General features: G+C 39.9%; 1 protein-coding gene across 3 annotated transcripts in view; it reads left to right on the forward strand.

Moving 5' to 3' along the window:
- Window positions 1-26,115, forward strand: part of si:dkey-119f1.1 (Structural maintenance of chromosomes protein 6-like) — a 164,488-nt gene that overhangs the window by 40,308 nt on the left and 98,065 nt on the right. For all 3 annotated transcript variants that reach the window (XM_063004092.1, XM_063004094.1, XM_063004093.1), the window contains 5 exons: window positions 6,271-6,390; window positions 13,148-13,246; window positions 13,409-13,555; window positions 23,978-24,066; window positions 24,154-24,318. In XM_063004092.1, the coding sequence (XP_062860162.1) occupies window positions 6,271-6,390; window positions 13,148-13,246; window positions 13,409-13,555; window positions 23,978-24,066; window positions 24,154-24,318 (620 nt within the window). The remainder of the gene's footprint in view (window positions 1-6,270; window positions 6,391-13,147; window positions 13,247-13,408; window positions 13,556-23,977; window positions 24,067-24,153; window positions 24,319-26,115) is intronic.

The raw sequence follows: 26,115 nt of genomic DNA on the forward strand, positions 1-26,115 counted from the left end.
AGCCTGTTTGCTAAATAGCTTATGTTACTTTTTTTATTGGTGTTCTCCAGTGATTGATGATGCACCAGTGACAACAGTCACCCAGCAGTTTCTTGGGTGACTGTATTTTACAATACTGTGCCGTTGGTGAGATGTAAAGAAACATACGCTCTTTTACTGTAGGAGGAAGCTCTATTATTTAGCTTTGATGCTTGGGGTTGAGGCCTTTATATCGTTTGGGGTTAAACAGCCATACCTGGTTCTCCCTGACACCGTAGGCCCTCTTTTGACGTATGCTGGCACCCCTCTGCTGCTGCCAACAGATCTTGTGTACGGCATTCATCCTGGCATTCAGATCTCAAGCCAGTGTCCACTGCATAAGTCCAATAAACTAAACCAGCTCGCCTCTGCCATTTCTTGAATCTTGCCTCTCACTACTCCGTTGCCATAACTCCTAAAGAGCGTCCTCTTTGTTGTGCTGTGGCGTGACATTTTTAATGTCTGAATGCACTACCCAACAGTCAAAATCTCTAAACTCACAGTGTTTTTAGGTCTCATAGAGTACATGACGCAAACGATGTGACCTAGTAAGTCAAGATCTCTTTCTGGGTCTTGATTTGGGTAATTACACTATGCAGTGCTCTCACCATGCTTTTTGCTAACTATACTACTTGGTGTCCTAAAGCATTGTGACTGCAGAAAGTTTCTGAAATGCTGAGATACCATTGTGATAAAGAGTGCCCAAGATTCCCTGGTTCACTTTCTTTGGGGGGCACTTACCTCAAAGAAGCCTTAGTTCTTTACAGCCCTTTCTTTACAGAAAATCTGTAGCTTTCTGAAAAACAGTGGTGGCACCATAAGAGACACATGGAGCAAAAGGACAAATATAGTTTAAAGTACTGTAGGACCAGAAAAACGCTGCTTGTTGATCCCCAGCCAGTTGGACCACTTGATGGCTGCTGGATTATCCTTCTACCTTCCACTGGTTCTCAGCTGTCTTGGACACAGACACACACATTGTCAAATATTTGGCTCATTAAAATCAGCACCTGTAATTCCATTCATATGTAATATTAAAAGTTAATATGCTGGATAATTTGCACATAATTTTTTATTATAAATTTATATTTAAACAAGGATAAACATTTATTAACTGTAATAAAAATAGTTTATTATAGTGGTCACTGGTAGCTCAGCATTTAAGTTCAGAATATCAGAAGGTTGCTTGTTCAAGCCCCTTCACCACTGGTGGGCCCCTGAGCAAAGCCCTTAACCTTTAGTTGCTCAAATTTTATTCAGTCAAAATATGAACTTGCTTTGGAAAAAAATGTCTGCTAAAATAAATGTTATTTGCTAACAAACCCAGCAGCCAGGAAAAATCCATAATGATTTTGTATCGACTGTATAGTGCAGTTAATAATGCTTGTATAAGCCAATATGTAGGCCATGGACGTAGAGTGTAGGAAAGCAAATGGTATATGGTAGAACCATTCCACTTTTACACTAACACAAAGGAAATGGTAGAAATAACACCTCAGTGCCCAGTATAGCGTTTTGTGTTTCACTTTGTGAAACTAAATGTTTTAATTTGAACTTTGATTATTAATGTGGTGAGATATACTATTACTATGAAACAGGAGAGTCTAACAGATTACAAATATAATGACAGAAAGTCATTTGAAGCCATTTTTACAAGTCATTTGATACCAGAGCTTAAATCCTGACATAGGTTTTTGGGTTGTCCACAGGTTCCAGGATGTGGTTAGGGCACAAGTTCTCTGACTAAACAGTTTGTGCCATAAGTAGACTGTAGTGGGATGATGACCAAAATGGACATTGGATGGGCTAATATTAGCTAAAGGTTTTCACTTAATTTTAGACCAACAACTGATGTTAGACTGCCTGATCTAACAGGGTTTACAGACCTAAGATCTTGTCCTTCTTGGTGATGGACACAATGCTTGCCACATTAAAGCAATCACTCCATCAGACTGTGCACAGAGCAGAAAAGAGCCAACATCCTGTATTCTAAGAAGTGTGATAAATTAGATTTTGACCAGTGGTTTTGAGCACCGCTTAATAGGATACTCTGAGGGAGTTGTGACCCAGTGCAGAGTGAACAGCAGTACACTGCCCTTGGATTCTAGCACCTAGTGAGGTTGTGTTGGAGTTGCTGTTCCAGTCTGGACCGACTGAGGTCTTCCAGTAGAAAGTCCAAGATACAGGTGAAGAGGGTGTTGTTCAGACTCAGCTTTCCAATCAGATGCTATAGAATGACTTGGTGCTGAACCGAAAAACTGTAAACAGCTTTCTAACATTTGTGTCCTTTTTGTTCAGGTTGATGTGGGCCAGATGAAATGTGTTGACAATGCTATTGTCTGTGAAGTGGTTGTGGTGACATGCAAACTGCAGGGAGTTGAAGGGACAGCTGGGTCTTGATGTGCCTTATAACAAGCCTCTTGTAGCACTTCATAATGATTGGCATTATTGGGGACTTCTTTGGCTTGGGAATGTTGATGGTGGGGCATAAAGCACATTGGAACGATGGTGCTGCCTGAGAGATGTTTAAGATGTCCATGCAAACATCCACTAGCTAGCTCTGGTCTGCACATTCTCTGATCACTCAACCAGGAATGTTGTAGACTTCCGTGGGTTGACTCTGTACAGAGTTTTTTTCATGTCGGTCCAAGTCAGACACAGCACCTGGTTGTTAGGCGCAGGGGTAATCTTTCTCATGCCTTGTAATTTTTTGGTCATTCAGCTCATTTGGTAGGAATGCATCATTGTCACAGAAATATGTTGTTGTTCTGTAGTTGGTGATGGCCTCAATGTCCCTAGTGTTCTGAAAATATCCACAGTTTCTTTGAACGTATGCACACCTCGCGTCCCTTATAGCCTGTAACAGTTTGGCCCTTGCTGTTTTTAAGGTCACCCTGTCACCAGTTCTAAAGGCTGAGTCATGGGTACTTAGTAGCACATGCATCTCAGCAGTCATCCACAACTTCTGGTTGGTCACTGTTGCTGTATACTTCTTAATATTGATTCTATTGAACGGCTCTCTGAAATGAACGAAAGGAACCGAGTCGCGCCTCTGGGAGCCGTTCCATATATATTTTTATTTTTGCGCAGTTCTTATTGGCTGTAATCCACGCATTCAGCTTCACATCAGTCGAGGGAATCAATCAGTCATAATAAGAGCTGTTTATTGTCGAAATTCAAATCCGAAAACGCTTTCAGTTTTGCGGAGAGCGAGCGAGACACACACACACACACAGAGCGCGAGTATGATGACAAATAATTGAGAAATAAACTATAAACTTGTTTAATTATGTTAAATCTGATTATTTCATGGTGCATGTTTTAAAGTAGAAACAAACACAGGCACATCTCTGCACAAGAGAGGATTTTTCTGAAACTTAATGCAATGCAACCACAGTATGTCTCTTTCCTGTAGTTTTTTTTCCTTTTAAAATAAATCTTTTTTTCTCATTTAAGTGTTGTTTGAATCAGGCCTACATTTAAGGCAGGGTAGCAAAATTTGCATGATTGTTCATCATTGATATTAATATCGTCTTATAGTTTACCCAGTAGTGCCTCCCGAAGAACGAAAATAAAATTTTTTGAACGGCTCTTTAAAATGAACGGAGCCGAAAGATCCAGCACCCTTCAAGGAGCCATAATTCCCATCACTACTCTAAAAGTCTCCCTGTGGTTCAACAACAGACACACATTAGACCCATATTGTGGTCTAAACCAATCAGAGATAGTGAAGGGCCCCCCCTCTGATTGGCCGTGGTCCAGATATTCCTGTACGTGTGTGTACGTTTGAAAATGCGTGTGCTGCAGTCAGAGAATTGTGAGTAGCCTAGGCCCGTCCGATAAACAGAGTGGATGTAGCCGCGGATGATGAGAGAAGATGGAAAGAACGATTGACAACTTTTTTGTTAAGAATGTTAAGTTAAGGCCTGATCCGTCCGAAAATCATAACCAATGCTCTGACGCGGAGTCATCAACCTCCCAGGTTATGTCAAGCCCTGGTCCGGAGACGGCATCAGATAATGAGCCACATACAATCGACTCCGAGCCAGAGCCCACTGAAATTAAAAGGGGGAAAGTGTTTACATTTCGAAGAGAGTGGCTTGACCAGTTTCCCTGGCTAAGATACAGTAAAGCCGATAATATAATGTATTATAATAATATAATATTAATATAATATATAATATTAATGTGATATAATGACTGCAGTGGAGGATAGTCCATAAGACATTGAGCCATGAGATGTTCAGTTTGAAGCCCTTAAAACACTTGCACTTTTAATTTAGATTTTCTTTTTATTTCATTTATCTTGAGATGTTTTAAGTTTAAATTTCAGCTCAGTGAAGCACTTTAAGCACCAACACTTCTTCAGTAAGTTACCTTTCTTGTAGAATTGTGCTTCAAATAAAGAACTTTATGTTGACCAGATTGTTAGTTAATCATTTACAAGTCAATATTGCCTATATGGACTGCGATTTAAAAAAAAAAGTGAACCTGTAAAACTGCGGTGTTAAATGCGATGCTGTCGAAAATTTGGGTGCACCTAACTTTTGTGCTGGAGCGCCTAAGAAAAAAAGTTAGGCGCACCAGTGCAACCAGTGCAAAAAGCTAGTCTAGAGCCCTGCAAGTTTTCTTTGTTTTTGTTGCATCTGATTAGAGGTCTGTATGCTAGAATCAGTATTACATACATGTGGTCTGAAAGTTTGAGGTGGGGACAGTGCATCCACAGAATAATCCATCATCAGAGATGTTTGATAAGTAAAGTCAAGTCAATTTTATTTGTATAGCGTTTTTTACAATATACATTGTCTCAAAGCAACTTTACAGAATCCAGGATCTACAGACCAAAAACCCCTGTTGAGCAAGCTGAGGGCAACAGTGGCAAGGAAAAACTCCTTTAAAATTACAGGAAGAAACCTTGAGAGGAACCGGACTCAGCAGGGACCCATCCTTTTTGGGTGGCCTGGAGAATAATTTCAATAAATGGGATTTACACATCATACAAACACAAAATTAAATTAAACTAAAAGTTAAAACTAGCAAAAAATAATGAGAGTTCTTCATTATTTGTCTGTGATAAAGTCCGTAGTGAGTTCTTGACATTTTTGGTGCAAACAAACCAGGTCCCCTTCACAACTAGCAAGAACAGCATTGTTGGCACAGCAGTCTCGACTTGCAGTCTTCGGTGGCTAAACAGGTTTCCGTCAGAACCACCTTGGGGTAAAACAACAGAAGATGTAGTTAAAATGTGAAATTATTAAGAGTAAATTGTCAGTTTTACAGAGAGTAGCATGAGATTCCGGCACCTTGTAAACTGATGAATCCACCATTTCTGTCATGAATTTAAAGTGTGTTAAATATGACGTTAAAATTCAAATAAAATAAATAAAAATAAAACCGGTGACAATCAACAGTCTATCTTGAACTAGCAATCTTCTGATTGCTAATCCAGTTCCTTAACCACTGAGCCATGTTCATGCAATGTAAATCTCTAAAACACGTTTGTTTTTTTAGCATTAATACTATTTTAATATTAGTTTTAGTTAATTAGCTAATTAACAACTTATTAGTAAGTTAATTGGTTTAATTATATAACAAGTATTATTACATGTATTATTTAAACATTTGCGTTGTATGTTAAGTTGGCTGCCCAGTTTTTGTTGCTCAGTCCCTTTTTAAAGTAAATTAATTTTGCAGGTGTTTCTGGTCCTTGATGCTGTCTGCCTCATATTAACGAATGGTTTTGCAAAGTGGTATTTTTTCCAGATCCTTACCCTAACCTGCAGAGCAGTATTTTTAGAAAGAGATGTAGGATGTGACCGTATCAGTATACCCAGTAGTTGTGCTACACCATTTTTTCATTTTATCCAAGGCAGTGGCTTTTAGGCAGTCCTTCATAATTTTTGGTTATCCAGCATTATCTGGTCATCCAGCATTGACTGATAGATTCTAAGGTATGTTTGCTGAATCAATAAGGTAAGGATATGAGTGATTGGTAATTAATGCCTTTTACTTACATTTGGTCTCAAGAGCTATAAGCTATATGTTCATTAGGTGTGCAATTATGGAGGCTTGGTAACTGAATGTGTACTTGTGTTGAACTGCCCTTGCTTCAAAACTGAAGCTAAAACCGCTCTTTTTTTTTTTTTTTTTTAACTTAACACAAACAATTTACCAAGAAATTGTAGCGGTTGCACATCTCCACTGGTCTGTATTCATTTTCTTTACCTTGTTTACATTCCTTTTTGTATGCAGAATCTTCAAGAAATGCGACGTAAATACAAGGAGAAGGAGGACCGTTATAAGAATCTTACCTCACTGGATGAAATGCGAGAGAAGCTGGACGAGCTAAAGAATCAGATGGCCTGGGCACTGGTGAAAAATGTTTTTTTACCTTAGCATTTAAATAGTGATGTTTATTACTAGTTGTAATTATCCCTAAATGTTATACATAAAATGTGAATTTGGATTTTTGGGGCAAAGATTCTAATACAATTAAAATACACTTAAAAATGAATGTTGAAATTGAGTTTTAAAGTATTAAATCAGTAAATGAGTCTGTGATATAAATTTAGATGAAGAGTAATTTTTTTAAATCATATTTTAGCAGTAAAACAAAAGGTACATGTTGTTATCTGTTTTGTAGGATGTTAAAACATTCTTTCATTCATTGTCTGTTTTACAACCAATTTTTTTTATTCCATTCAGGGTTTTTGTGGGTGCAATTCACTGGGTGAAAGTCTTATCACAGGACAACACACACACTTACACAAACACACACACATTCTCACCCAGGGCAGTTTAGTATCTCCAGTTGGCCTGACTGCATGTCTTTGGACTGTGGGAGGAAACCAGAGCTCCTGGAGGAAACCCACATGGACACGAAGAGAACATGCAAACTCCACAAAGAAATGACCCAGACCAAATCAAACCCAGGACTGTCTTGCTGTGAGGCGACAGTGCTACCCACCAAGCCACCATGCCGCCCATGTTAAAACATGCATATGTAAAATATTTATAAAATAAAACTACAACCCCAAATCAGAAAAAGTTGGGACAGCATGGAACATGCAAATAATAAACAAACAAAGAGTTTCTTACATTTACTTTGACTTTTATTTCATTGCAGACATTATTCAAGTCAAGTCAAGTTAACTTTATTTATATAGCACTTTTTACAATAGACATTGTCTCAAAGCAACTTTACAAAATCCAGGACCAACAGATACAAAAACCCCTGTTGAGCAAGCCGAGGGCGACTGTGGCAAGGAAAAACTCCCTGAAAATTACAGGAAGAAACCTTGAGAGGAACCAGACTCAGTAGGGCCCATCCTTCTTGGGTGGTCTGGAGGATACTTTAAATAAATAGGATTTACACAAATCATACAAACACAGATTTAAATGAACTAAAAGTTATAGCTGGCAATAAATAAAGAAATAAATAATAATGGAGTTATTATTCGGTCTAGTCTTTAATAAAGTCTGTAGTTAGTTCTTGTCATTCTTGGTGCAGTTACTCCCGACTTGTCACATCTGGCAGAAGCAGCATCGTTGGCACTGCAGTCTCGACTTTAATCCTTAACCTCGGCGGGTAAACAGGTTTCCATCAGAATGCCCTTGGGGTAAAACAATAGAGAATGTAGTTAATAATGTACAATGCTAGTTAAGTAAAACAGTTTTACAGAGAGTTTTAGACTCCGGCAGCCCTAATTATTACAGCATAACTAAAAGGGAGAGCAAGCAGGTAACAATGTCATGAAGGCTTTCACAGGACATCAGCGCCCACCTCCCCTACCCAAACCAGAGTGATCGGACAGGAGAGGCAGAACGACAGCAACCCAACATCCCTGATCACCACAAGTTTCTATGACCAAGAACCTTCAAGCTCTGCGCCTTTGTCTATACTAATCAAAAGCCTGAGAAAATAAATATGTTTTCAGTCTAGACTTAAACATTGAGACTGTGTCAGAATCCCGAACAGAGGCAGGAAGATTATTCCAAAGTTGTGGAGCTTTGTAAGAAAATGCTCTTCCACCAGCCGTGATCTTTTTAATTCTAGGAACTGTGAGTAACCCTGCATCTTGTAAGCGAGGTGGACGCGCTGGGTTGTAGTGATTAATTATTTCACTCAGATACTGTGGAGCCAGACCATGTAGCGCTTTATAGGTTAGTAAAAGTATTTTGTAATCAATGCGGAATTTAACTGGCAGCCAGTGAAGAGATGATAGAACAGGACTAATATGATCAAATTTTTTAGTTCTAGTTAGCACTCGAGCTGCTGCATTTTGAACTAACTGGAGTTTGTTTATGGATCTACCAGAGCATCCAGTTAGAAGAGCATTACAATAATCTAACCGAGAAGTTATAAATGCATGGATCAGTTTGTCAGCGTCATTAACAGATAGTATATTTCTTATTTTAGAAATATTACGCAAATGACAGAAAGCAACTCTAGTAATATTATTAACGTGTGTATCAAAGGAGAGATCTGAATCTATTGTGACACCTACGTTTTTTACATTAGAGCTAGGTGTAACGGAGAAAGTGTTTAGGTTTAGCACCAGGTTAGACAACTTGTCTCTTGCAGCTTTAGAGCCAACAAGTAAAACCTCTGTTTTATCTGAATTAAGTAAAAGAAAATGACCTGACATCCAGTTTTTTATGTCGTTTACACAATCTTCTATCTTACTGATTTTGTCAGTATCATTTGGTTTGGCTGATATATACAGCTGTGTGTCATCTGCATAGCAGTGAAATTTTATGCCATGTTTATGAATAATTTCTCCTAGTGGAAGCATATAGAGTGTAAATAATAGCGGTCCCAGTACTGACCCCTGTGGAACACCACACTTTACTTTTGTTGTTTCTGAGCATTTATTATTTACATAAACAAATTGCGAGCGGTCAGTCAAATATGATTTGAACCAAGAGAGTGCGAGTCCTTTAACACCTACTGTATTTTCTAGCCTCTCCAGTAAAATGTTATGATCGACCATATCAAATGCTGCACTAACATCTAGTAGAACAAGAAAAGAGACACATCCATTATCAGAAGACATTAACAAATCGTTAACTACTCTAATTTCCTTCGGGATCAATGAAGTATCTATCTATCTATCTATCTATCTATCTATCTATCTATCTATCTATCTATCTATCTATCTATCTATCTATCTATCTATCTATCTATCTATCTATCTATCTATCTATCTATCTATCTATCTATCTATCTATCTATCTATCTATCTACAGTGGAGTAAATAAGTATTTGATCCCCTGCTGATTTTGTAAGTTTACCCCCTTACAAAGACTTGAACAGTCTATAATTTTTATGCAAGGTTTATTTTAAAAGAGAGAGACAGAATATCAACAAACAATCCAGAAAAAAACATTAAATAAAAGTTATAAATTAATTTGTTTTTAATTAAGGGAAATAAGTATTTGATCCCCTACCAACCAGCAAGAATTCTGACCCCCACAGACCGGTTATGTGCACAAAAGGCACACAAATTAGTTCTGTCCCTGTATAAAAGACTCCTGTCACAGAATCAGTTTCTTCCGTTCAAATCTCTCGACCACCATGGGCAAGACCAAAGAGCTATCAAAGGACATCAGGGACAAGATTGTAGACCTGCACAAGGCTGGAATGGGCTACAAGACCATCAGCAAGAAGTTTGGTGAGAAAGAGACCACTGTTGGTGCGATCATACGAAAATGGAAGAAATACAAGATCACAGTCAATCGCCCTCGCTCTGGAGCTCCATGCAAGATCTCACCTGGTGGGGTAAGAATGATTCTGAGAAAGGTGAGGTCAGCCCAGAATTACACGGGAGGAGCTTGTCAATGATCTCAAGGGAGCTGGGAGCACAGTCACCAAGAAAACCATTAGTAACACACTTCGCCGTAATGGATTGTGATCCTGCAGTGCCCGCAAAGTCCCTCTGCTCAAGAAGGCTCATGTACAGGCCCGTCTGAAGTTTGCCAATGAACACCTGAATGATTCAGAGAAAGCTTGGGAGAATGTGATATGGTCAGATGAGACCGAAATTGAGCTCTTTGGCATCAACTCCACTTGCCGTGTTTGGAGGCAGAGAAATGCCCAGTGGGGATGGTGTTCTTGTGGTCATATCCAGCATTTCTCTTCTCCCAGCTCCCTTGAGATCATTGACAAGCTCCTCCCGTGTAATTCTGGGCTGACCTCACCTTTCTCAGAATCATTTTTACTCCACGAGGTGAGATCTTGCACCAAGTGGTCTCTTTCTCAACAAGCTTCTTGCTGATGGTCTTGTAGCCCATTGCATGAGTCTTTTATACAGGGACAGGACTAATTTGTGTGCCTTTTGTGCACATAACCGGTCTGTGGGGGTCAGAATTCTTGCTGGTTGTTTAGGGGATCAAATACTTATTTCCCCCACTGTATCTATCTAATTAATGCGGTTTCGGTACTATGGTTGGATCTAAATCCAGATTGAAATTTTTCGTGAATACAATTTTCATTCAAATAAGAGCATAACTGGTTGGAAACTACTTTTATCTAATATCTTAGAGACAAAAGGAAGATTTGAAATTGGCCTATAATTAGCTAGAACATGTGGATCAAGATTAGGTTTTTTAATCAGGGGTTTAATAAAAGCACTTTAAAAAAATTTAGGTACATACCCAAGGCTAAGGGATGCATTGATTCATGTAAGCAGGGGCGCTCTACAATAGCTGGGAGTAAATCTTTAAGTAAACGAGTTGGAACAGGATCGAGTATACACGATGATGACTTTGATGATTTAATCAACGCAGTTAGTTAATTTTGGGAGATTGGATTAAAGGAATTTAATTGGATTTGAAAGGAAGATTTGAAATTGGCCTATAATTAGCTAGAACATGTGGATCAAGATTAGGTTTTTTAATCAGGGGTTTAATAAAAGCACTTTTAAAAAATTTAGGTACATACCCAAGGCTAAGGGATGCATTGATTAATGTAAGCAGGGGCTTTTGTCTCGTTACTATTATCATCACTATTCTCACCAATGCTGCTCAGAGTGAGTCCATACTTAACATTGGGAAGTGACACACTCTGACTCTCAAGTCGTATTTTTTCTATCTTATCGATTAAAAATCATGGCTGGTACAGTCGGGTGGTATATTAGATTCAGTTTCATTGACGTTTTTAGTTAATTTGGACACTCTCGAAAAGGAGGGACGAATAATATGAAGATTTAGCTTTTATAAGGGCATGTTTATACACAGTTAGAGCATCTTTCCAAGCAATTTTATACACTTCCAGTGTAGTGTGACGCCACTTGCGTTCTAATTTCCGTGCTACTTGTTTAAGTGTGCATGTGTGGTCATTGTACCAAGTTTTTTCTCCCTAATCAGTTTAGTTTTGAGTGGGGCTACGTTATCTAAGGTCGTGCGCAGTACGGTCTCTAGGTGTTGAGTTGCCTGATCTAGTTCTTTAGGTTCTGATGCTGATATATTTGGTAATTCTGGTAGGCAGTTTATGAACGCTGCTGCAGTTGCAGATGTAATAGTGCGCTTACATTTAAAACGATGTGGTTGCTGTATATTATTGGATAGGGAGACTTCATCAATTAGTAATGAGTGGTCAGAAATTAAGTCATTCTGTGGTACGATTACCAGGTTGTCTATGTTCATACCATAAGTAAGTATTAAATCTAAGGTATGTTTACAGCAGTGAGTGGGTCCTGTTACATTTTGGGTAATACCTAAAGATTCTAAAATAGAATCAAACACAATTTTGAGTGGATTACACTTATCCTCATAATGAATATTAAAGTCACCAACAATTAAAGCTTTTTTAGTTGATAAAACTAATTTAGAAAGAAAATCGGCAAATTCGTTAAGAAATTTTGAGTAAGGACCATGGGGTCGATAAACAGTAACCAGCTTAAACATACTAGTTTTATCAGAGGAACATTTATTGGCTATGTCAGAGATAAGAACCTCAAACGACTTTGTTATGGGAGATGATTTTACAGTAAGACCTATGTCTTTGTCATAAATTGTGGCTATTCCTCCAAATTGTGGCTATTCCTCCATTATGAATTTGAGATATTTCATGTTTTGTCTGCTCAACTTCATTTCATTTATTAATAAACATCCATTCCTGCATTTCAGGCCTGCAACAAATTCCAAAAAAAGTTGGGACAGTAAAGCAATTTACCACTTTGTAATGTTGCCATTCTTTTTCACCACACTTAATAGACGTTTTGGCACTGAGGATACCAAGCGATTTAGTGTTTCATGTTAGTGTTTCATTCAATTTTGTCCCATTCTTCCTGCAAACACATCTTAAGATACAGTACGCATTTTTAGTTCAATATTCTCCACACATTCTCTATTGGGGACAGATCAGGACTGCAGGCAGGCCAGTCCAGTACCCGTATCCTCTTCTTCTGCAGCTATGCCTTTGTCATGTGTGCAGCATGTGGTTTTGCATTGTCTTGTTGAAAAATGCATGGACGTCCCTGGAAAAGATGACAGCTTGAAGGCAGCATATGTTGCTCTGAGATCTCAATGTACTTTTTTGCATTAATGCTGTCATCACAGAAGTGTAAATTACCTTTGCCAAGGGCACTGACAGAGCCCCATACCATGACAGACACGGCGTCCATTTAAAAAAAAAAAGACCAGGAATACTGATTCATCTGACCACAATACACGTTTCCACTGTGCGATGGTCCATCTTAGATGCCTCTGAGCCCAGAGAAGTCGACACCGCTTCTGGACATGATTACAATCACCTGTTGACATCACCTATTTGGAATCACATAATTTTTTAGTTTTTTACCTCATTACTAGCCCTAACTTGCCCCTGAAATGCAGAAATGGAGGTATATTAACAAATAAAATGAAGTTGAGCAGACAAAACATGAACTATCAAACTGTCTGCAATCAAAAAAAGGTAAATGTAAGGAACACTGCATTTTTATTTCATTTGCATTTTCCAGACTGTCCCAACTTTTTCTAATTTGGGGTTGTATTTATACCTACTAAGGTATTTTTTAAGAAATACAATCTAGATTGTTTTTAAACTACTCTTCTTATAAGTTTAATAAATGTTGTATGGCCTGTGTAAACATTACAAAGTGACACTTTCTATGCTTTGTGTAATAAGGTGACTGAAATGGAGCAGGAAGCTAAGCACATTAAAGAATCGATTGCAGTGGAGGAAAAATCTACTAATAAATATGACCAAAAAGTGGTAGAGTGGAAGGTGATGTAACAATTGTGGCTCTTTTATCAAGTTCTTGTCTTATGTTAAATTAAACTTGGTCAAGTAGACTAAATTTAAAGTTGGTAATTTACACCTATGAGTCATGTAATAAAAATGACACTGGGGTTATATTTTTCAAAGAGGTCTTTTGTTTGTGTGCAGGACAAAGTAGCAGAAGCAGAGCAGAGGTACAAGCAGTTTCATGATCAATTGGAGCATGTTACTGAGCAGATGCAAAGGCTGCAGCCTGAATGCGGTCTGCTTAAAAACCAAGTACAAGAATGCAACCAAGTTTTTAAAGCAGCAGAGGTACAAATCTGTATGTATCTGTACATATTTGGTCTATGGGCAAATAAAATGTGCACAACTATTACTACCGAATGCAATGGGCAAATAAAATGTGCACAACTACTACTACCATGTGGTAGTAAAATCAGTTGTGAATCGTTGGGTGCGAACATACCGTTCAGTTTAGAAGTTTTTGCCCCTTTTTGTTTTATATTTTTGTTCAAACATTTTAAAATGCATGGGTCTGTCACAGCTTGCATAAAGTTAACACAGCATTCCACAACAATAACATCATACCAACAGTTGATTGTTGGTATGTTGATGTAGTGGCCTAGTCAAAAATTATGAATTAAATTCCCTTGAGTTGTTTTGGCAAAACCTTGGCCAGTTTATGTTTGAAAGTTTTTCTGCCAAGAAAATGTTGCCAAAATGTATTTGTAACGATGTAAAACAGTGAAATCCTTTAATTACTTTTCTACTGAATTGAACTTTTCTAGACTAATATACTTTTAACATTTTTGGTGCTGAACCAGGGAAAGAATCATTATTCCCATCCCTGTCTGTTTGTCTCCCTTTCTCTATTTCTCCTTTTTTCTTTGTCATGTTTGTAATGACATGTGTTTACATGCACAGTAATTTTTGTGTGTGTGTGTAAATATATATATTACAAAGACATGAACAGTCTATAATTTTTATGGTAGGTTTATTTTAACAAAGAGAGACATAATATCAACTAAAAATCCAGAAAAAAACATTAAATAAAGGTTATAAATGAATTTGTATTTGATGAAGTGAAATAAGTATTTGATCCCCAAGCAAAACGTGACTTAGTACTTGGTGGAGAAACCCTTGTTGGCAAGCACAGAGGTCAGACATTTGTTGTAGTTGGTCACCAGGTTTGCGCACATCTCAGCGGGGATTTTGGCTCACTCCTCTTTACAGAAACTCTCCAAATCCTGAAGGTTTCGAGGCTGTCACTTGGCAACTCAAAGTTTAAACTCCCTCCACAGATTTTCTGTGGGATTATGGTTCGGAAACTGGCGAGGCCATTCCAGGATCTTAATGTGCTTCTTCTTAAGCCACTCCTTTGTTGCCTTGGCCGTATGTTTTGGGTCATTGTCATGCTGGAAGACCCATCTTCAGTGTTCTGGCTTAGGACAGGAGGTTCTCATTCAAGATTCTACGGTACATGGCCCCATTCATCAGCCCCTCAATGCGGTGAAGTCTTCCTGTACCCTTAGCAGAGAAACATCCCCAAAACAGAATGTTTCCACCTCCATGTTTGACAGTGGGGATGGTGTTCTTGGGGTCATATCCAGCATTTCTCTGCCTCCAAACACGGCGAGTCGAGTTGATGCCAAAGAGCTAAATTTTGGTCTCATCTGACCACATCACATTCTCCCAAGCCTTTTCTGAATCATTCAGGTGTTCATTGGCAAACTTCAGACGGGCCTGTACATGAGCCTTCTTGAGCAGAGGGACTTTGCGGGCATTGCAGGATCTCAATCCATTACGGCGAAGTGTGTTACTAATGGTTTCCTTGGTGACTGTGCTCCCAGCTTCCTTGAGATCATTAACAAGCTCCTCCTGTGTAATTCTGGCCTGACACCTCACCTTTCTCAGAATCAACCCACGAGGTGAGATTTTGCATGGAGCTCTAGAGCGATTTATCGCGCCAACAGTGGTCTCTTTCTCACCAAGCTTTTTGCTGATGGTCTTGTAGCCCATTCCAGCCTTGTGCAGGTCTACAATCTTGTCCCTGACGGCCTTTGACAGCTCTTTGGTCATGCCCATGGTGGTCGAGAGGTTTGAATGTAAGAAACTGATTCTGTGACAGGTGTCTTTTATAAACATAACGAGGTGAGATTAAGAGTACTTTCTTAAAGGGATAGGACTAATTTGTGTGCCTCATGGGCACATAAAAACTCCATCAGCATTGCTGTGTCTTATCCACTCATACCAGCACAACACATACTAACACACCACCACCATGTCAGTGTCACTGCAGTGCTGAGATCCACCACCCAAATAATACCTACTCTGTAGTGGTCCTGGAAGAGTCCTGACCATTAAAGAACAGCATAAAAAGGGGCTAACAAAGCATGCAGACAAACAGATGGACTACAGTCAGTAATTTTAGAACTACAAAGTGCTTCTGTATGGTAAGTGGAGCTAATAAAAGGACAGTGAGTGTAGAAACAAGGAGATGGTTTTTATGGCTGATCAGTGTACACACCGACCAGGCATGTGAAGTGAATAACACTGATCATCTCTTCATCACGGCACCTGTTAGTGGGTGGGATACATTAGGCTGCAAGTGAACATTTTATTAAATTTGATGTGTTAGAAGCAGGGAAAATGGGCAAGCGTAGGGTTTGAGCGAGTTTGACAAAGGCCAAATTGTGATGGCTGGACGACTGGGTCAGCAGTGGTCAGTATCTATCAAAAGTGGTCCAAGGAAGGAACAGTGCAAAACCGGCGACAGGGTCATGGGTGGCCAAGCTACTGTACGACGAACTACTGTAGCTCAAATTGCTAAAGAAGTTAATGCTGGTTCTGATAGAAAAGTGTCCGTTTGTTGCGTATGGGGCTGCATAGCCGCAGACCAGTCATGGTGCCCATGTTGACCCCTGTCCACCACCGAAATCGGCAACAATGGGCACATGAGCATCGGAACTGGACCACGGAGCAATGCGCCCTGCCACAAAGCAAAAATCGTTCAGGAATGGTTTTAGGAGCACAACGAGTTTGAGGTGTTAACTTGGCCTTCAAATTCCCCAGATCTTAATCCAGTCGAGCATCTGTGGGATGTGTTGGACAAACAAGTCTGATCCATGGAGGCCCACCTTGCAACTTACAGGAGTTAAAGGATCTGCTGCTAACATCTTGGTGCCAGATATCACAGCACACCTTCAGGGGTCTAGTGGAGTCCATGCCTCGATGGGTCAGGGCTGTTTTGGCAGCAGAAGCGGTACCAATACTTTTTATATAAAGCTGATTGCTATGGATTTTGTGAGGAAAGTCTGCCTGGCTTTTACAAACTGCATTTTTATAAAGTTTCTATAAAGGGGTTAGTAATACATTTTCGGGATTCAGCTTACTTACAGAAGTTCCTACTTAGTAAAAATTTCCTTACTCTAGCTTAAGTAGACAATGGTTTAAGAATACAAAACTGCTAAAACCCTGTTAAAACAAAAATAAAGGAAAAAGTTATTGTTATTATTATTACTAGTGTAGCCGATTAGTAAGTGCATGTTAGTTTCATATTAAGTGATTAGTAAAAAGGTGGGTCTTTAATCATCTTTTAGAGATGACAAGAGACTCAGATGTTTGAACAGACAGGGGGAGTTCATTCCACCAAAGTCAGCAGCAGTAGGGACGATGGACAGAGGGAGAGAGGAGGATTCAAGAGTAAATAGAAGATTGCATTAAGCTTACGTGGATCTGTAGCATACTGTTCAAGCTTTATCTTGTAGAATGAAGCTGCTTTTAATTTTTCTCTGTCGCTTTGCAGTTCATCTGAAAGCCAAGGAGCACGGTGGGTAGGTTTTCCTGGTTTGGGATATAGAGGAAAGATATGGTGGATTGAAAGTGAGGAGAGGACGGTATCAAGTAGCAGAGTTGTGTGTGAGGATAGAAAATGCATTAGCATGTGGCAGGGAAGTTAGGATGTTGGAGATCAGATAAGAAGGAGATAGGGAGTGAAGTTTTTGTTCAGTAGGAAAACTGTATATAGGTTTAGGAGATGAGAAGAAAAGGACACAAAATGATGGTTAGAGGTGTGAAGTGGGGTCATGGTGAGGTTAATAGCCAAGGAGGATCTGCTGAAGACCAGGTTCAGCAGATTGAATTATTTTTGTGTTGGAGGGCTGAGGGAAGACAGGAGAGGGAGAAGACTGGAGCTTGTCATCAGGGAGGTTAAAGTATCCCAGTAGTAGAGGAGTCCCATATGCAGGGAAGATAATAATGAGGGAAGACAGGAGAGGGAGAAGACTGGAGCTTGTCATCAGGGAGGTTAAAGTATCCCAGTAGTAGAGGAGTCCCATATGCAGGGAAGATAATCGCCCAGAAGTCTTCTAATGATTCAGGTGGCCTATAGACAACAATAATGTGAAGGGTTATTGGGTAGGTAACAGAAACAATGTGACATACATGTTAAGATGTAAAAGACTAATGGGGTCAATGCAATTTCTTGATCAAGAGCAAATCTGTACCACCACCCCTGCCAGATTCTATCAATAAGTGGGGTAGTTGAGTTCTCTTCAGACATCCATGTCTGTCAGTGCCAGGAAGTCTAGAGAATGGCATGATGCAAAGGCTGAGGGTTTATATAAAACCCCTAACTCTCAATTGTCTGGATTGTACATGGTCACAACTGTCACTTTGGATAATTGTCTGCTAAATGTCATGTATAAATACACAACAAGATGAATTATATAATATACAATGGAAGGCAACACATGGTGTTTAATGTGATTATGCTTTTAAAACAGTTGTTTTTATACTGATTATAACTTTTTAATTTGAGACAGCTATAGTTGGAATTTCTTAGGGAACTACTTTCGCTAGATTAAACCTGAAAAGAGCTGTTTTAGCTGCAGTTATTAGCTGCAAGAGTTAAGTACAAGAAGCAAGTCATCATAAGAGTACATATTTAAGGAGCTCTCACATTTCCATTATTTATTCAGCACACATAGCTTAAAATATGGATCCTTTTTGAAACTTAAAAGTAGGGATGCACCGATCCGATATTAAGATCAGATATCGGTCCCGATATTACCAAAATGAGATAGATCGGGTATCGGATAATTAGGCCGATCCATGGGGCCGATACGCTGCCTCAGTAGAGAGGATTCTAATAAGTCAATATTATTCGAACGCGCTACTTAGACAGCGCTTCCATCGGGTTTCACGTTTAGCATTTAGCATCTTGCCATTAAAACCAATGAATTGAGGTAGCACAGCACGCTAACATCAATATAACACCTCCCTTCATGTACCCATAACGGTTACATTTCCTGACAAGCTCGAACTTGCAAATAAAAACACTTTATACAGGTTAAAAATCAGTAATATTTTATTTACGTTTGATAATAACTCCATTCGTTTCTCCGCCCCGTCAGCCATGTTTATTTTTCTGTGAGAGAAGAGCACCCGACCCGCAATGAATGCTAAGATTGCCTTGATCACCAAGGCAGCGTCGGACGCTCACTCGTTCTTAAACCAAAATAACATTGAAATATTAAGATACCTCAGAAGTGAGGAATTTAAGGCATCTAGGATTTCTAACAGTCTCATTATCGGCGCACACAGGATGACGTAAAATGCTGTATATGTAGAGAGATCGCTAGCTTCTCCAACACACCCTTTATGTTGAATTGCACTAGATGTTTGCTTGTTTACAGTGTTTGATTACTGATTGTATTGTACCAAGATATTCGTTTATTCTTAGGTTCTTCCGCTGCTAGATTTTATTTTGAATTACTGTTTACACTACATATTTAAAAAATAAGATTGATTACTGTTTGTGTAACTACTTCAGTTTCAGCTGATACATTTAATTTATTTAAAAATTTTAAGAAGAAATATTTAAGAAAATATTTAAACTTTTTTATTTTGAATTTGAATGCTGTGCCAAGGTCCTGCACAATGTCACGGGGGCTAAGTGGCGAGACAGAAGGGGCGGACACACGCAGAGATGCAAAAAAACTAAGAATTTATTAGTAACAAAAGATAATCACAAGAGCTAAACACAAGAGCTAGTAACATAGCGAGTAACGAGAGCTAAACACAAGAGCTAGTAACATAGCGAGTAACGAGAGCTAAACACAAGAGCTAGTAACATAGCTAGTAACGAGAGCTAAACACAAGAGCTAGTAACATAGCGAGTAATGAGAGCTAAACACAAGAGCTAGTAACGAGAGCTAAACACAAGAGCTAGTAACAGAGCTAGGAACGAGAGTTAAACACAAGAGCTAGTAACGACCTGGAGCTAGGAATAATAGCAAGGAACATAACTAAGAACAAACTGGAGCTAGGAATAACCTGGAGCTAAGAATAACCTGGAGCTAGGAATAACCTGGAGCTAGGAACAAACTGGAGCTAGGAACAAACTGGAGCTAGGAATAACCTGGAGCTAGGAATAACCTGGAGCTAGGAACAATAGCAAGGAACATGACTAGGAACAATAACTAAGAACATGACTAGGAACAATAGCTAGAAACATGACTTAGAAACATGACTTAGAAACATGACTTAGAAACATGACTTAGAAACATGACGAAACACAAGTTAACCTGATGAGCAAGACCAGAGACCTGAGCCAAACCTAGCCAAAATAGTTCAATAGTTCCCAAAGTCTGCACAAAAGCTGCCTCCTTAAATAAGGAGCAGCTGGAGATAATTAGTCCACATGAACCAATCAGGGTGTGGCAGGAGACAGAGTGTGTGCTGGTAAGGGGCGTGGCACACAGGAGCACACAGAGGGTTCAAGTGTGACAGATGCCCCCCCCCCCCCCCCCCCCAAAGGCTCTACTCCTGGAGAGCCTTTCATACAAAAAAACAAAAACCAGGAGGTCCTGGGCCCTGCGGGGCAAATTTGAAGTCATTAAATAGTCCTGAGGCAGGTGTGACAAAAGGGCTGTGACGTGGACTGCCGACGGAAATCCAGATGTGCCGTCGGGGGGCACCAACGAGAGTCCAGAAGTGCCATCTTGGGACGCCAACAAGGGAACAGAAGTGCCGTTGTGGGACGCTGATGAGGAGCCAGGAGCACCATCTAGGGGTGCTAACGAGAGTTCAGAAATGCCGTCGGAGGGCACCAACGAGAGTTCAAAAGCACCCTCTGGGGTTGCTGACTTGAGAGCAGAAGCGCCATTGGGGGCGCCAACTTGAGAGCAGAAGCGCCATCTGGGGCGCCAACGAGAGTTCAGAAGCATCCTCTGGAGGTGCCGGCCTGAGAGCATAAGCGCCATCATGGGCGTCGACTCGGGAACAGGAGCACCATCGGGGGGCGCCAACTCGGGAACACCCTTGAGAAACTCCTTGAATTGAACCTGAAGAGGTTTCTTGATTCAGCTGCTTGGAACCTGAAGAGGCTTCTTGACTCAGCTGCTTGGAACCTGGAGAAGCTTCTTGAATCAGCTGCTTGGAACCTGGAGAAGCTTCTTGAGTCAGCTGCTTGGAACCTGAAGCCGGCAGCAGCAGAGCTGAAGGAGAATTGTCTGTAGTAGACTGTGGCTTGAACTCTGCAGGCTGGAACATAAAACTTGGAACTTTGACAGGAAACAAAACTGGAGAGGACTTGGAACTTTTCGACTCTGTCTGGGTGGCAGGAGGGCCCAAACGTACAAACAGACCATTTTTGAAACCCTGACCTGCTGACTGACACCTAGAACCGACAGAGACAGATGAACACGGAACAGGACTAGACAAACTAGAACTCATGGAACCTGACTTAGAGACATGACTGACCTGGACAGACGGACAAGACATGACAGACTGGCTGACTAAACAGGCATGACCAGACAAACTAGGACTTACTGAACCTGACTTAGACCCAGGACAGATCTGGGCAGATGGACTAGAAACAGGCAAGATCGACGGACTGACAGAATTAACTGGACTATACAAAGTTTCAGACTGATTAGGAGTCGTTAAAACAGACGGAACCGGCAAAGGACTCACCCGAACTTGAGTACCTGAAACTGGAGCCAGTGAACAAACAAAAAGACCCCTGGAGCCCTTGGGGTCATTACAAGGAGCAAGACTAAACAAAGGATCCTGACTGGCTCCTAACAAGGACGTGGGATGGTCACGAGCATTAGAAGTGGGCACTGGCACCCGAACCACATCAGCAGTGGGCACTGAGGGAAATTAAACCTCCCCAGTGGGCACTGGATGCCGGGTATAAGCTGCAGTGGGCGCTTTGCTGTGTGGAGCGTCACCAATGGGTACAGGAGGTTTAGCGAACTTCCCTATACTAAAATCATAGGAGTTTTCTCCTGTAAATTTGGCTCTCATGAGGCCCTCGAACACCTTAACCGAGTTCAGCACAGCTCCCCTGTCAGACCACAGCTGCCTGGCCCACTCACGAGCGGCACCCCTCAGTCTGGACATCAAGAACCGTACCTGGTCGATTTCAGCTGGCTGGGGGTCCTGAAGGTTCTGCAGGTAGATCTAGCTCTGCAGAAGGAAGCCTTCGACAAATGAGTCGCTTCCATCATATGGAGCTGGCCTACTTAGCGGTAAGGTCTGAGGAAACCTCATGGAGTTAAACTCCGGGAATGTATACAACAAAAACATCTCGCTGTGTCCTATGATGGGTAACTATTATGGGCAGTGATAGCTCAGTGGTTAAGGTATGGACTAGTAAGCAGAAGGTTGCCGGTTCAAGCCCCGCCACCACCAAGTTGCCACTGTTGGGTCCCTGAGCAAGGCCCTTAACCCTCAATTGCTCATCGTGTTCAGCTCATTGTGTAAGTCGCTTTGGATAAAAGCGTCTGCTAAATGTAAATGTAAAAACTATTATGTCACTCGGGGCTAAGTGGCGAGACAGAAGGGGCGGACACACGCAGAGATGCAAAAAACTAATAATTTATTAGTAACAAAAGATAATCACAAGAGCTAAACACAAGAGCTAGTAACATAGCGAGTAACGAGAGCTAAACACAAGAGCTAGTAACATAGCGAGTAACGAGAGCTAAACACAAGAGCTAGTAACATAGCGAGTAACGAGAGCTAAACACAAGAGCTAGTAACATAGCTAGTAACGAGAGCTAAACACAAGAGCTAGTAACAGCGAGTAACGAGAGCTAAACACAAGAGCTAGTAACATAGCTAGGAACGAGAGCTAAACACAAGAGCTAGTAACAGAGCTAGGAACGAGAGCTAAACACAAGAGTGAGTAACGACCTGGAGCTAGGAATAATAGCAAGGAACAAACTGGAGCTAGGAATAACCTGGAGCTAGGAATAACCTGGAGCTAGGAACAAACTGGAGCTAGGAACAATAGCAAGGAACATGACTAGGAACAATAACTAAGAACATGACTAGGAACAATAGCAAGGAACATGACTTAGAAACATGACTTAGAAACGAAACATGAGTTAACCTGACGAGCCAGACCTGAGCCAGACCTGAGCCAGACCTGAGCCAGAATAGTACAATAGTTCCCAAGGTCTGCACAAAAGCTGCCTCCTTAAATAAGGAGCAGCTGGAGATAATTAGTCCACATGAACCAATCAGGGTGTGGCAGGAGACAGTGTGTGAGCCAGACCTGAGCCAGACCTGAGCCAGACCTGAGCCAGACCTGAGCCAGACCTGAGCCAGACCTGAGCCAGAATAGTACAATAGTTCCCAAGGTCTGCACAAAAGCTGCCTCCTTAAATAAGGAGCAGCTGGAGATAATTAGTCCACATGAACCAATCAGGGTGTGGCAGGAGACAGTGTGTGCTGGTGAGGGGCGTGGCACACAGGAGCACACAGAGGGTTCAAGTGTGACACACAATTGTTTATTATTTTGTTGACAAATAAATAGCAGTTCAGTACATTTATATCTGTGTTAATTATATTTTGTTTTGCAAACTTAGTAATGTTTAAGTCAATCCTGATGCCTTAAGTCTTTCCCACATGATAAAGTATACGGTTTATTAATTCAACAATGGTATCAGATCGGTATCGGGTATCGACCGATATGCAAAGTATATGTATCGGATCGGTATCGGAACTGAAAAAGTTGGATCGGTGCATCCCTACTTAAAAGCAATGTAGACATAGGGTTACCTTAAACTGAAATGACTGTTCAATCACATAGATAATCAAAGTATGCTGTTTTCATGACCATTTGAATAATCAGAATTCTGCCAGAACCTGATATTATTTAGATTGATAGTGTGCATGTACACATAGCACTGAATCAAGAGGTATTGTCCATTAAATGGGTCCGAAGGCACAGTAAAATTTGTGCTGTCGCAGATTAAAGTGGTCTTCTTTGTCCTACTTTTCTTTTTGTTTTGAGGTCTAGGTTCCATCAATATTTTTTAACAGTGTTGTTAATTTAGGTTTATTTGCAAAATTAGATTTTTGAGAAAAGTAAAAATACAGTGGGCCAATCAGTGGGCCCATCAAACTATATAGTAAATGTTTTGGAGAAGGTTGTTTGTCTTGGAATTAAGTTTGCCTATTTTAAAGTGTTCAAGAACTCATGTTCTGTAAAATGTGGACTGTGAGAAAGGTTCGCACAAATTTAAAAAAGGGACATACGTTGTGCATACTAAATCATATTAATCTATATGGCCCAAGTCTATTTTTGATGTTTTTATTTTTTATTTCCTGTTGATTGTGAATGATGGTTTACTTTAGTAGTTTCATATAACTTATTTCCACACAACGTCCAAGACAAATATATTGTTTGTTGTTAAGACACTTTCTTTTTTTACCTAGACTGGGTTTCATAAACAAAAGAGCAATTTAAGAGACTTGGAGAGGGACAAAGAACAGCTCACAAAGCGCATCAGTGAACTAAAGCAGAAGTATGTGCACACAATTATGAATACATTAACTACTACTACATTTTAATATGATAGCACATGACACTGACATGTATTTTTTTCCCCAAGTATCCATCAGTCAAATGCAACTGCAAATCAGACCCGTATGGAACAGATGAAATTCATTCAGGCTGAGTTGGATGCTCTGACTTTCCAGGAGTCTTCTCTGACTCACCAGATCGATCAATTTCAGATGGCTCGTGTCACTGTCAAGGAGAAGCTCAGTAAGATGAGGTCAGTAATATAAAAAATAAATACTGATGTGTAGTTAGAGTTAGAGTGTAGTGTGTAGTTGTCCTTACTGAAAAATAGTAAATGACAAAATAAGTCAATCTGCAATCATGTGAAAAAGTTAGGACACCCCATAAAAACCTTTGTCTTTTTAAACATATTTACACATATGAACATTTAAAAAATTTTAAAAATTACTTTTAAACACAAGTTGTAAAATGTAATAAACAAAACTTGAAATTTATTGTGAGGAAAAAGTTAGGACACCTCCACATTTATTACTACTTAAAATGTCTAAAATTTAAATCAGATGCACCACATCAGGTGCAATCCATGATGAATTCTTCACTGTATCAGAGGGTGCTTGAGGAAAATGTAAGACTGAAGCGGAGGTGGACCATGCAACATGCCAACAACCCCAAATATTCCTGTAAATCCACTAAGGAATGGCTCAAAAGAAAGAAATGTAGAGTTCAGGAATGGCCAAGTCAAAGCCTGGATTTTAATCCTATTGAGATGCTGTGGGGTGATTTGAAACGGGCTGTGCATTCAAGAAACCCTTCAAACCTCACACGGCTGAAAGAATTCTGCATGGAGGAGTGGGAAAAACTTTCTCCCAGTCGATGTCAGGGACTGGTAGGTGGTAATAGGAAACGTCAAATGGTTATTTCAGCCAAAGGGGGAAATACCAGCTATAAGGGCATAGGACGTCCTAACTTTTTCCTCACAATAAATTTAAATTTTTGTTCATTACGTTTTACAACTTGAGTTTAAAAGTAATTTTTTCAGTTTTATTTGTTTAGTTATATAAGTGCCATCTCTCAGTACTGTTCAAATGAAGCTCAAATGTCCATATGTTCAAAAAGACAAAGGTTCTTGTGGGGTGTCCTAACTTTTTCACATGACTGTGCTTAACAAATAAACAGGACGAAATACAGCTTTATATACAATAAAAACAGACATGGGTCATTCCTGGGATTGGTTGCCTTTTGGACCTTAAGACATTTTGAAAATGAAACACTTTTTATTTGTTTTTCATGTTTTATTATAAAAAGGACGTTATACTTTTCCAAACTAATACTGGTCAAGCTCAAGCAAGCACACAAGCTGTAGGTTTTATTAAAACATTTTTAATGCAGTCTCTGACCCGGGATGTCCACCCTGTTACGGACAAATGCATAACTGTTGTGTTTCTGTCTTTCAGCTGCACTTAAGGCCATTCTTTATGCACACATAATATCAATATTTCTGTTATTATTATAACCAAACTGAATAATAAAGCTATATAAATTACACATGCACCTCATATACACTGTGACGTCCACCCTTTTATACATATTAGGTTGTAACAGGGTGAACCATAACAGGGTGGACATTCTGACATAAAATTAGCCATTAGCTAGCGAGTGAGCAAAACCATGCTAGCATAAAAGTGAATTCAGACAAAGAATTCTCTGGTTTTTAGTATGTTTATCAAATCGTATTGCTTTTTCTAATATATCCCATAACAGGGTGGACATGTTATGGTTGACCATATAAGACTTTTAGGATAAAATGAGGAATTAGCCACTCATCTTCCACAGTTGTTTTCCCTCCAAAAAGATCATGTGAGCTCCAGGAAATGATGCAAAACAGCTATTTATTTTAAGAGACAGTAGTAAGAAATAACAGGGTGGACAGCAACATGAGGGACATGTGAAAAACCCTTACAATCAGCAATAAAATGAAACTCATAAAGAAAAAAAAATCCAAGGTTTAGAGGGACTTAAGCAAACTTTTTAAACAGTATTGAAAGACTGA

The sequence above is a fragment of the Trichomycterus rosablanca genome, chromosome 11 (genome assembly GCF_030014385.1).
Source record: "Trichomycterus rosablanca isolate fTriRos1 chromosome 11, fTriRos1.hap1, whole genome shotgun sequence".
In the NCBI taxonomy this organism is placed as follows: domain Eukaryota; kingdom Metazoa; phylum Chordata; class Actinopteri; order Siluriformes; family Trichomycteridae; genus Trichomycterus; species Trichomycterus rosablanca.